At 42.1% G+C, this 13,249-nt stretch overlaps 1 protein-coding gene across 2 annotated transcripts in view; it reads right to left on the reverse strand.

Annotated features, from left to right (window-relative positions):
- Positions 1–1,442: 1,442 nt before the first annotated feature.
- DCP2 (decapping mRNA 2) overlaps positions 1,443–13,249 on the reverse strand; it is a 30,094-nt gene continuing 18,287 nt past the window's right edge. Inside the window, exons 5-11 of one of the 2 annotated variants that reach the window (XM_084778413.1) lie at positions 11,309–11,461; positions 11,107–11,219; positions 10,907–11,014; positions 8,473–8,608; positions 6,569–6,679; positions 4,724–4,775; positions 1,443–2,636 (exon numbers count right to left, since the gene is read on the reverse strand). In XM_084778413.1, the coding sequence (XP_084634539.1) occupies positions 2,473–2,636; positions 4,724–4,775; positions 6,569–6,679; positions 8,473–8,608; positions 10,907–11,014; positions 11,107–11,219; positions 11,309–11,461 (837 nt within the window). In that variant the 3' untranslated portion in view covers positions 1,443–2,472. Of the gene's footprint in view, positions 2,640–4,723; positions 4,776–6,568; positions 6,680–8,472; positions 8,609–10,906; positions 11,015–11,106; positions 11,220–11,308; positions 11,462–13,249 lie in introns of both variants that reach the window. The other variant, XM_084778412.1, reaches the window with a different exon arrangement.

Consider the following 13,249-nt stretch of genomic DNA (forward strand, 5'->3'; position numbering starts at 1 on the left):
ACTTAGACTTAAAGATTCACAGTGCACTGCACCTTGGAACACATGCAGTTGGATCCAAAGGGCGTTTAAAAAGTGATTTCAAAGTCCCACCCCTCAAATACACAAAAAAATACTAAGGCCAACGTATCTACTGTTCCATCTAGCACCCTTAAACACAGAACTACACAGAAGCCCATTATTGCATATTCAGCACCCTCGTTACCAGATTCTATGAAGAAATGCTGACACAGCTCAGAGAAGAAATCCAGTCCTATGCTAAACATGGCCTCTCAGACAACCTGAACAGTGAACAGTACAGCGGACGTACATTAACAGGGCAACCAACTCAATGTTTTCTGCATAGTTGAGTCACATCATGCATACAAACCTTAATTTCTCTTTTAGCATGCTTTTTAAACTCAGACTGTTGAGAGAGCTAAGCCTGAAGTTATCATAATTGCACCCCAACTACTCGTTTTGTTCCACAGTGCGTTAAATGAAGCAGCATATCGTTGGTCGGTTCTCAGTCAACCACTTTAGAGGCCATATCTTCTGGTAACCAATTGCTTTTGCTTTAGTATTGGGAGCTGAAAATTTCCAACCTCTACAGGCACCATAGAGACTGACTGAAGTACTCATTTAGGAAGAACCCTTGGACGGACGGACACACACACACACACACACACACACACACACACACACACACACACACACACACACACACACACACACGATTTCCAGATGACAGTGAGTGAAAATGACTCATTGCCAAGCAAACTTCAGTTTTCACTCCCTTAACCACTTAACAGAAATCTGGAATGCTGGGACCAACTATAAATATGGCTCAAGAAGACCCAAGCAAAGCAGCTATATTTTTGACAAGAACAAGAAGGGCTTCCAAACACAATCATATAATGCATTAAAATGCAAAGGTCACAGAAGGGTTCACGAAGTAGTCGCATAAAAATTCTGAACACACTGTGTCCTTGTGAAATTTCTTGCTTAGCACCAAGTGACACTTTCATTAATAAATAGAATTTCTTCTTTAAAATCAGCCATTTAAAAGCTAAAGCAAAGTAGCAACACCAAGTGAATTCCTCACAATAGCCCTTCGTTTAAAAGTTCCATGGGGTCAAGTACAACCCTCAATAGGCTACATATACAGAATAAAGATTTCTATAGTAATATTTATAAGCAGAGATATACTTTGTGGATACCACTTATAAAAAAACAACTTTTAAAAACCCACATGACAGACGCACGTGCACACATGCACTCAAACAGCCCACCCCACCCCCCCAGGAAACATTCTCAGTGAGGTCAGATGCAGCCAAATTGTATTGCCTCCTTAAAGCTCTGGTGATTGTCCTCAGTTACAGGCGACCCTTTGTAAAATGGGCATCGTCATCCTTGTTTGGATTTAGGAATCCTGAAGGAGCAAAATAGAAAATACATTCCTCCTCGAAGGGACCCCAGTGACAAGCTTTATTTATTTGTACTGGGCAAATTGTATAACCCCTTTTTTCTCACTTTATAACCCAGGGGATTCAAGATATTAATAAAAGGCATGTCACTCTGCTATTACTGCAAACAGGAACCTAATATAACATCAGCGTCCACAGATCAACACTGAGATGCAAAATAAAACTAACAATGCAGTTTTCCACACATACTCACACAACTGGAATATGTATGGATGTTTCACATGAGCATAATCATTGCACAACACTGAACAGCTGAAGGCAGGATGGTGACCGCCAGTGACTGGCTTCCATGCTCTCTGCTCCAGCACTCACAGGCCTGCTGACAGCAAGCATCATAATGCAAGACTATAGTATGCGCTGCGTACTGACCTCATCTCTCTCCAAGCTGTGCACTTTGTTCTGATGAAGTGCTAAAGCGTTCACTTTACAAGTGAGTATTGTTTTGAAGATGAGGTTCTAAACATCCTGACAATACTCCAACTGGAAGGGCTAGATTCTCAGTGGTTAGAAGCAAGAGAAATGAGCAAAATGCTTGTGATTCTGATGTCACATTTCACCTCTTATGCTCATTAATATTTGGGGTTTTAAGTTTCTTTTAAAATTTCCAATAAGCAAACTTTTGTAACCACTAAGATGGGGAGATGAAATACTTCTATAAACTTGGCTTCCCGTTGATGACTCCATCAAAACAACTCTTTTCTTGATCAGAATAAAAAACAAGACCCATAGTCACACAAAATAAATGCCCTCAAAAAGGAAAAGACAAAAAACATAGGCAACTAAAACTTGGCTCCAAACACTGAAACGGTAAATCCATATAAAAAGTTCTAACTGCATTTACAGTGCAAGCATGTTTCTTTCTAGTTTCTCTTCTGTTCAGAAAACCTCTTTAGAAACATTGCCTGCCTGCATTTCTTCCAAATACCTGAGAGAGGTAAGGCTTGAGGAGATGCCCGCTCAAATGCAACAGGTCTCTGACCGTGGGCCTTCTGCAATACACTTGCTGCTATCAAAGGTCCAAGGTTTTCATTATAGCATTTTGGTCAAACTTGAAACTCAGAAAGGTTCTAGATGAAAACGGGAACTTGCAATGTCCATTACACACCACAGGGTGTCCCTCAGCATGTTCTACCAACGAGTCTTCACCAGAACAAGGCAAATCGTAGACGGCATCTACTTAGGAAACAAAATCAGTAGTCAGTATTTCAGAAAGATTACCAGACACTGCCCTTCACCTACTCAGAGGGAAGTCCAGGCAGACTGCATGTGTGTCCTATAATCTGATTCAACCTTAAGTTCCTCAGTTAGCAGTCAATGGAATCTTTTGCCTATTACTGCTTTGTCTCTACTTATTTCTACTAATTCATATTTTAAACCTACATTTTAAGGCCCTTGATATTCAAAATGGGCATATTTTTAGCTCATGTATTTGTGCTTGACATAGGCTAATATGAAAATTACAATTACATGTGAAAAAAAGGTAGATTACATGTACAGAAACATACAGTTGAAATTACCAAGTCTCAATTGAAGATCAAAATAGAAAACCTTAAAAGTTCTGATTGTTATCAATTTTCATAATGTCTTTTGAATACAGGACCAAAAGCCAAAACGAACACATCAATTTAAACACTAATGGTAAGCCCCATTTTAAAAAGATGAGCATAGCTTTCCATAGCAAGGTTAGAGCATCTCTATTTATTTTCTAATCTTGTATGTATGCATCCATGGTGAGTGTGAGCATGAGCATGTCTTGAGCATTGAGGCATGCACGGAGGTCAGATGACAACCTCAGGCATCAGTCCACACCTTCCACCTTGAGGTGGGGCCTCTTGTTTCGCTCTGCGTTGGCCATGGCCAGGCTAAGTGCCCAGACTTCTGGGAATCCTATTCCTGCTTCCCGCCCTGCCACAGAGGTGCTAGCATTAAACATGTGCACTACCATGTATACGCTGGTTTTTTTTGGGTCGGAACTCAGAACATCTCTTTTAAGACAGCTTTTGTTTTCTTTTTTTTTAATGAATGGTTAAGTCAAATTACTAATAAGTCAACTCTGGTGTCTGTGCATGACTTTGAGCTAGCACTGCTCCTGAAGGTGGAGGCTAGATAATTTTAGCCATTTTAGGATGGTGCCATCAACGAATCATTGGTGGTTTTGCATCTGAATATTGTCTTTAAATATTTAAAAAATAAAGAAAATAATTTTATTCATTTTTAATTTTTTAAAAAAATTTCTTTGAGACAGGTTTTCTCTGTGTAGCATTTGCTGTTTGTGAATTCACTCTGGTGACCAGGCAGGCCTTGAACCCAGAGATCCATCTGCCTCTGCCTCTCACATGCTGGAATTAGAGGTGTGCATCCCCACTGCCAAGCACACTTCACTTCTTATGGATATGTAACCATGGCACAAGGAAAATTCATACTATTCAAATTATCACTTAAAAAAAAAAACCAAAAAACCAGTGTACCATACATTCAAATGACATTATTCAAACCTGAACAGCACTAAAATAACTTTCTACAATCATTGTGACTAATTTCCCTGGCCTGACTGAGCACAGCATCCATGGGCTCACATGCTTAGTCCCCAGATGAAGGCCTGTTTGAAGGCTTAGGAGGTGTGGCTTGGTGGGAGGAAGTGTGTGGCTGGGGGTGGGTTTGGAGGTTTCAGAAGTCTCTCTGTGGCTGCTGCCTGTGAATCAGGATGTGAGGTTCTTAGCCACTTCTCCACACCCTGCCTGCCTGCCTGCCGGCCGGCCGGCATGAGACTGGACTAAAGCCTCGGGAACTGTAAGCAAGCTCCCAATCACAGGGAGTGCAACACGCACTGAGACAGTGTCCAGATCAGACACACCACAGTCTGTAACCGAGGAAGGAGAAATAGCATTATTTCAGTAAAAGCTACGCTTAGGAGCACTTTAGAAAGTCGATCCCGTTACCTACAAGAGCAGAATGACAATGAGGCATCCACATCACCGCACTCCCCATTCCTCTAGGCCACACGACAGTGGCCACACCATGTGTTTATGGGGAGCCATGGCCTGATATTTACAAAAGGGTACATTCAACAGCAAGCAGTACTTTCAGGGTCACTTATTAATAATTCCTGCTAGTCAGTTTCTACCGAGAGGATCTTACACATGAAATCTCTGAAGCATACAGGCAGCTCTTCCCGCCCAGCACAAAGCCCACTGGTGTCAGAGCTGGGAAAACCAAACCCTGCCCCACAGGACAGATTTTTAAAAAAGAAAATGGCTTGCCTGTCTCAAAGTTGTCCTGAAGCTTTCGTGGATGCAGCTTCTTTTCACATTTCTATTAAGAAACAAACACATGCATATCTCAGTCCCTTGTTGCTTTTACTTATTAAAACTCAAGAGATACACGATCAAACATATCAAGAACAAAATTAGAGCTGGAATCTAATCAACTACTTCATTACATATTGTGACCCCGGAAATGACGACTATGAACACTACATTCAGCCTTCCACAAGCCCTCCCGATATCCCAGTGCTGGGACTCAAGCCCAGGCCCCATCACACGCAAGACATACATAGCTCCTTAGTAAACTACATGCCCAGAGCCCTAGCTGCATGTGAGCACCATTCCTTCAAGTGCAGCCCGCCACCTTTGCTTTACTGACTGGGGCAATCTACTGCAGACCCACAACGCTGCATTTAATACCAACTTCTTGGACAGTTGCATCTTTTTCTTGTTTTCATAAAAGAGAGTAAAAGGAGGGATTTTTACATTTATACTCTCCCTTTACATTCTCCTTGGGGGGGAAAAAAGCAATTTTTCAGGTTTCTGGAGGAGGCAAAAACCAAATAGGAAATCTTATGCTTTGTCAAATATACTCAGTAACACACAATTCTGCACTCAGACTTTTCATCGCTGCCTGTCTGCTGAACAAAGGTATTATGACATTGTAATAGCTGTTGCTTGATTTATAAGACAGTTTAAGGCTGGCCTTAAACTAACAACTCCTAGTCTTTGATTTGCATGGCTGACCACTTTTCATAGGTCCAGTTGTTTCCAGCTCTCTCTGGGTTGTATTTATTAGTTTTTTTCTTTAAAGACTTTAAAATGTTCATTACCCCCAAAAACCCACCACCCACCAAAATTAACTAGACTATCTAACTCCATGAACCTTGTACATTAGAGTAGCCACTCAGGAGCCTGTGGGGCTCAACACTGGATGTTCTCCTTCACTGCAGAATATGTTTGTATACACTTAGCCACCACCGAACCCCCAAGTCTGTGAGTTAGAACTAGAAAAAACAACCCACTCCATACCCTGCCCATCAGCTAACCTCAGTCCTTCCTCAGCCTCTGAGAGTTCTACAGGATAACTTAATAAAGAGGACAAGAGGCTCAACAGAAACGTTTTTAAAAATCTCACAATTTTCAAAACAAATCTGCCATATCAAATATTTCGGAAACAAAATGTTTTAATGAGTTAAACTGACACAGTAACTTGGTAAGAGACAATATCTGTATAGCACTCTCATTAAGAAAGCATTTTTCTAACTTCTTGTATTAGAAGTCTTCTGGATATCTGTTGTAACTGTCTTGCTTTTGCTAACATTTTCATTAGAATAAACAAGAATAAAAAGGTGAGAAGTCTGAGAATCAGCGGGTAACCTTGTGTTTACTGTAGTAGTGAGTCTACCCAAGTAAAGTAACTGGAGGACAAGTGTGCTGGATAGTTTTACGTCAGCTTGACACAGACTAAAGGCATTAGAGAGGACGGAACCTCAATCAAGATAATGCCTCCTTGGCTCTGACTGTAAACAGTCAGGGGGGCATTTCCTTAGTCAATGATTGGTGGGAGAGGGCACAGCCCACGGTGGGTAGGTCTACCTCTGGGCTGCTAGTGGGGCACCCAAATAACTGTCACAGACTTGTAGCTAAGAATGGCCAAAGAGAGTTCTAAGTTTTAGTTCATGGAGAACAATAGTGCAGAACTAAATTTTATTAAAATCCTAGCAGTAAAAGTCGTTCAAATAAAAGTAAGAACTAAACCAACACCACTGTGCTCAAACAAGACTCGCGTCGTCTTTAAGGAGAAGAACTGTCGACAAGTGCGTGCGCTGGAGCGCTTACCATCAAGGGGCTCTGCTGCTTTGCTGGCTGGCTGTGAACTCCGTTTGCTCTCTTCTTCTGATTAGGCGAGTCTTGGTACTGTTTCCTGCCATTCCCTCTCAGGTTTTGATTCTGATTTTCAGTAAAAATAATTAACATGTAAATCTACTGTGTAAGCACACAAGCACACGTCTTTGAATGTTTACCTCGGCTGACTGAACGGAGTTCACAGAGCACCATCCAAATGCTTACACGGCGCTGTACCAATTTATTCTTTTAGAAGATCGCTTTGCAAACAAACACTCCTCTGAAACAGGAAACAGCAAACAACCTTTCCGTAGGCCCTTCCCACACCTCTTGCTTTATCACATCTTTGCTTATAGACTGTTTATAATGCAAAAAGATGGCGGGGGACAGCTCAGTAGTAAAGCTCACATGGAGCATAAGGCTCTAGAGCCAAACTCCAGCAGGAAGATACACGAAAATGAAAGGAATGGGAACTGAAGGCACAACAGGACGCAGGGGGCGGGTGGGTGGGGGGAGGGGAGGGGAGCACAGCGGCCAGGAGTTCTCTCTAGTGTACTTCACATTCCGCATGTGTAAGGACTGTGCATCAGTGCGGGTGACAGTCAGGGAACCTCACTGCACACTCGCTTCTCTCCTTTCACCTTTATCGGTGTCAGGGTTGTCAGGCTAGTGTGAGGAAGTGTTTACACACTAGGCCATCTTGCTAGCCCTTACAGCTCTTAATTCTATAAATGAAACAGCAGGCACTATCAGTTAAAACTATAAATGAGCAAATAAGTGCCCTGAGAGAATAATCTTTCATGACATAAGGAAGATTGGTATTTTAAAAACTTAGGCTTTTAGTCTTAAGTTTAGACATACTTTTTCCCCTCAAATGTCAATTTCTACCTCAGATTTTGAAAAGCAGCTATTTAAGAGAACTGTGGATACTGAATGTAAGCACTACTTGAAAAAGTTTATTCACCCAGCTACTTACTTACAGAAGACACTAGGCAGCTGCAGACAGAACCAGAACCGGCCCACAGCAGCCTAACTGAAATGGACAGTGGGTTTCTGCTCCCTTTTTCTCTTGGCAGTGTTTGCTCCCCTGTGCCATTCTTCTCTGTGCAGCTTGATGCAGTGTTTGTCAGCACCAGCCCAGTTTCCAGTTCATTTGTTTACATAGGAGCAGGGCTGCTGAGTCATGTGATAAGCGCACATTTAACTCGTGGGAAACCAGCAAGCCATCTCACGGCAGCTGTCCCTTTTTACACTTCCAGGAGCTCAGCACAACCGTCCTGGCTCTCTGCACCTTCACCAACAACAGTGATTGTCTCTTCTGTAGGTTTTATTACCATAGCCACCCTGAGCCATAACTGATCTCCATTTCCCCAATGACAAATACTGTTGAGTTTTTCTGAACTTAATGGCCACCTGAGCCTTCTTTAGAGAAATGCCTGGTCAAGTGTTTTAGAACACGGTTGGATTTTAAAGAACTTTTTGGTGGCTATTCTTCCTGAGGCAACGATCTACAGACCAATGAAATGTTTGTTTAAGTGCAGAATAGAAAAACTGTGGTATAATCACATACCATATGATATAACAGTGAAAATAAGTTATAATATACTGCTACATTTTTTTTCCATAAACAATAGATCCTTTTAATCTTAACTCAGAACATGTCTTCTTTAAAGCCTTTCTGGCGGCATACATAAAAAGGCTGAAGTGTCATGTCCCATTACTCACTACATTAGATTTACCCCAAGGCTGTGAAGGACAATGAGCCTCAGCCTGTTGAAGTTGGGACCACAGGTGACTTATCAAAAATCCAGAGCATCACTAACTGCTACATACAACTTCTCAGCTGCCAAGTGATGTCGATTAAAGCCTTTGAGAAAATTTCAATGTGATTCACTCACCTTTGCTTTGACAGGGTCTGACACCTCTGTATGGTTGCTATGTGGCTTCTGCTGCAGTGGCTGCCTGTGCTTTACCCACTGGTCACTAGGAGTGCCTTCAGGGAATAGTTGCTGGCTGTGGCGGAATTTCGTCCGGCTACACCAAGATTTAAAAAATAAGACAAGATTTTTACTCGCAGTTCATTGAAAACCTTGATAATTTAACCTACCAACGAAATATTATACTTTTTTATTATCTACTCTTTCCCACTGGAATCTTAAGTTATAAAGGCAAATATATATATATATTTTTTTCAAGACAGGGAATCTCTGTGCAGCTTTGGTTATCCTAGAACTTGCTCTTTAGACCACATTATCATCAACCTCAGAGATTTGCCTGCCTCTACCTTCTGAGTGCTGGGATTAAAGACATGCACCATCATGCTCAACTTAAAGCAGAAATTCTGATCAGCTTTGCAAACTATATACCCCCACCCCGCTTTTTAGACAGTCGACTAGTATAAATATTTTTTACATTAACAATATATCACTGTTATCCCTTCCCTGTAAGTAACTATACTCTTAAAATCTAAAGACGGTTCTTTCCACATTTAGTTGAAGCAAAGAAATGTGGACTTTTCTTTTAAATAGGATAGAAAACGCCTTCTTCCAGATGTTTCAGTAAGGGATGTGATTAAACAGGTTGGTTATAGACCCAACCAATGTTAGATGAGATTTGAGAAATTAGGTTACTTTGTAGAGCTCGGTTCCTTAAACCACGAGAGACTTACACACTTCAATGCTAAAGACATCTGAATGTGCAAAATCCAGGCTGATTCTAAGCCTGATGTATACTATATCTGAGGTGTTTCTGGCCTGTTCCACCACCCAATTTCACTGCAGCCTTTGTTCCAAGCACACAACACACACAGTTTGTACTAATATGCCATCAAGCCAGGAACACCAAGGAATATTGTGGGAAAGACCTCTGTTTAGACTTGAGACTAAAATATGTTGTAGGCTTCTTATATATACGGTGTATACACATAATGTAACTCTTACACGAAGAAAATGGTTTAGTCACTGGACACAAAGACTGGCCATGTTTCCTATCCCCAGCTTGTTATAAGTCAGCTTATCTCTGAACTGTTTTCTGTTAGAATACTTTATACTGGGCCTGCAAGTGTCTGGGCAGGTAGAACCATGCGCTGTGCAGGCCAATGGCTTGAGGTCAAGCTTTGAAATCCATAGGTGGAAGGAGAGAAGTGACTACAGAAGGTTGTCTTCTGACCTCTCCAGGCCTGCCTGCCTGTGTATGCGCGTGCGCACGTGGGTACACACACACACACACACACACACACACACACACACACACACACACGGAATAGTACTTATTTACTTACTTAAAATTTTGTTAACCATAAATGTAGTTTACTTGTATTATTTTCTTTTAAAATTAAACTCTTAGACTAAAAAGATCGCCAAATTAGAAAAAGTAGAACAATAAAACCACTCACAACTCTGGCAGAAAAGCTACTTATAAGAGCATAAAACTAAGGTCAGTGAGAAGAGGGGTAAAGGTATGTGCTGCCCATCCTCCCGGGGACCCACGTGGTAATAGAGAACCACCTGCAAGTTGTCCTCCACACACACCGTGGTAGGTACACACCCATACACTTACACAAAATAAACAATTTAGAAAGTACGTATCCTGCACGTTTAACAAAGGTACTTCCCAATGCTTTGCCGAGCTCTAAGTGAGGCAATGTTACTGAAAGCTTACATGCATGTACCTACCAGTCCAGTCCCTCTTCCCAGCACAGCTCACGGCAAGCTGGGGGGACAGACACCTAGGCATGCTTGGTAAAGTACATGCTGTCCTAGCATGAGAACCTGAGGTAGAGCCCCAGAACCTGTGTAAGAAGGCCAATGGTAAGGATATGTGTTTGTAGTTCCACACCTGGGGAGGCAGAACAGGCATATCCCTTGGGAACTCCAGGCCAGTGAGACTCGGTGTATCAAAGCACAAAATGGAATGACTCTGGTCAGGTTGACCTCTGACCACACAGCCATGTGAACATACATTCATATGAATATAAAATTTTGTCAAGTCATCACATTTGTCACTTACTTTAACAAATTCCTCATCAGCATCTCTCACCTCCTGTGCAATGGAGACCCCAGGATACCACTCTCATCACTAACATAGGGCATCAGACACTAAACACATTGCCCCCTCTTCCAGGGGTCTAAGATGCTGGTATCCCAGAAGTGTCTTTCTCTCAATTAACACCTTTCATCTCATCAGAAACTTCTGAAGATGATCTTATGACCCGAAGCCAGGGATACAGCAGAGTGTCCAAGGAGGGATCATACATCTTTCTGGCTCGAGAAGTGAAATGCTGCTATACTAAAAACACCACAAAGCCACAATCTCACAAACACATTTCTTTACCTCATTTTTTCCACCGTGGGTTTAGCTGGTGTGCTACTAGCTGAGGAAAAACCATTGTCACTATCTGAGGAATCTCCAAATCTTCGAGACAGCCAGTCCCTTAATGGCCTATGGAAACATTAACAATTCATTAAAAACAAAAACAAAAAACTGAAATAGCAGTATTGACACCAGTTTTACAGTTTAAGAAATGAACATACCTGATAAAGGGAATGGCCATGAAAAACTTATTAGGTGCCAAGCCAAGCTTGGACTTGGGAGTCATATCATTTCTATGACAGGGCAATTTCTCAATGGAGAACCACTCAATATTCTGAAACAAAACAATTGCATGTAGTTTACTATCAAAGGGTAGGTAGGGGAACCCCCAGCAACCTATGAATATTCTCAACTCTTACATACCCTAATTTCTCTTCTGGTTTTGGGGTTAAATTTTGTGTCTTTTGGAACTCCTGGAATGATGTACAAGCGAGCGAGTTGGTCATTGATCCGAAGTTCAATGTAATCGTCCTTACAAATATAGTCTTTTATATCAAAACCAGTTTCTTCAAAGACCTGGAAATAAGTTTTGACAAAATGTTCGATTTTAATCATTAGAGCCCGAGGCAGATGGATCATGAGTTTAAGGACAGCATGTTACATAGTTGAGACCCTGTGTCGAAATAAAACAAAGATATCAGCCTAACTTTAATGTGTAGCTAGAAAATTAGGACCAAGCCCTGCCTTAAACTAATATAAGTAAAACTGAGACAGAACAAACAGGGATAAGTATGGGCGAAGACCGGGTAACAACCTGGTTAGCAGCAAGGATTTAACTGGTAGTCTGCTTTTATTCTGTCCTCCCACAACATCTCCCCCCCACCAAAGCTGAGGACCGAACCAAGGTCATAAGTCCCCAACCCCTGTCTTTTCTTTCTCTCCTTTTTGGTAGTCTGCTCTTTCTATTATACAGCGGTACCACCAAGTGGTAGAAGGACTGACTGCAACTCTAGGACTCACCATTGAAATACACCCAAACTGGCAACTTCGGAAACTCAACCTTAAAAAATTCCTAGGTTGCAACCACTGTGGCTGTACTGGGGTGGCACACTCCATAAGTTTGATCCTGATCTTGTTTAAGAAAAGACCCCCAACAGCTCTTTGGGCGTGTACCTGAATACACCAGCAAAGCCCATGTGGACACACAGCTGGGAATTTGAAGTCCTACAAGCCAAGGAGAGCCTATAGTGAAACTCAATGAGCTGGGTCCTAGTCATGGATCTCTGGTCTCCAGATCGGCTAAGAAATAACTTCCTGTTGTCCCAGCTACCCAATCAGCTGCTAAATGGTAGCGTTCCAGCCAACTCCCCTCCCCAGACTTTACCTCTTTATGCTTTATGACAGAGGCAATCATTTAGAAATCAGAATTAAAAATCAAGGCTTGCCTTAAAAAAAAAAATCTGCTGAAGACCACCTGTCCAAGAGGTCATTCCATAGATTTGGGCCAATGGCCTGTTCTTTAAGGCCCCATAACCATGACACGTCAGTTACAGGGGACCCGGCTGATGCTATGCTGGAGAAGCCAAGTCCAAGGTCGGACAACAATGCTTGCAGGAGAAAAGGCTCAAAGGCAAGGAGACTGCAGCACTAGGGTGGAGGAGACCCAGGAGAAGACAACTGTTCTCCATCTTTAGGTGTCCACGGAAACTACTGAATAAGTGGACGAAGATGGAAAGCCCGTGTGGAACCACAGGCCTCAGTGAGGTTCGGGTTCTGTTAGTATGAAAAGCATTACATTTTCTCTCTGTGTCAGGGGGTCCCTTCTCACTCTGGAGTAGCAAGCCTTGGTATTCATCCATCCAACGTGTCCCCTTTCTAACACGAGTTGTTTTAGTGACTCTGTGTGGCCTGTCTCCCTTTCCAGCACGTTCACACATGCAGCATGCATCTATGTTGATCTTTTCTTTCATAGTCAAGTAGGAAACAAAATTCTAAAGGAAGTAAGTTTTCTCCTTACACTTTCTTAAAAGTTAGAGGTTACATCACAGAAAGAGCAGTAAGTAGTTACTTATAACGTATACAAAGCAGTAAGTTGAAGTAGTTCACCTTGGCGGTTAGAACACTAATACTAATCTTGTTTGTGCTGCTGCTCCTTTGCCTGTTTATTATTTACTTTACTTTATGTGTAGGGCTGTTCTGTCTGCATGTATGTCGGTGCATCACCTGTGAGCAGTGCCTGAAGAAGCCAGGACAGACTGTGCTGAGATGAGATTACAGGCAGCTGTGAGCCACTGTGAGAACCCAGGTTCTCTGAAAGAAACAGTCAGTGCTCTTGAGAGCTGAGCTGTCTCTCCAGTCTGTTCC

The sequence above is a fragment of the Acomys minous genome, assembly GCF_964271855.1.
Source record: "Acomys minous genome assembly, chromosome: 4".
Classification (NCBI taxonomy): Eukaryota; Metazoa; Chordata; class Mammalia; order Rodentia; family Muridae; genus Acomys; species Acomys minous.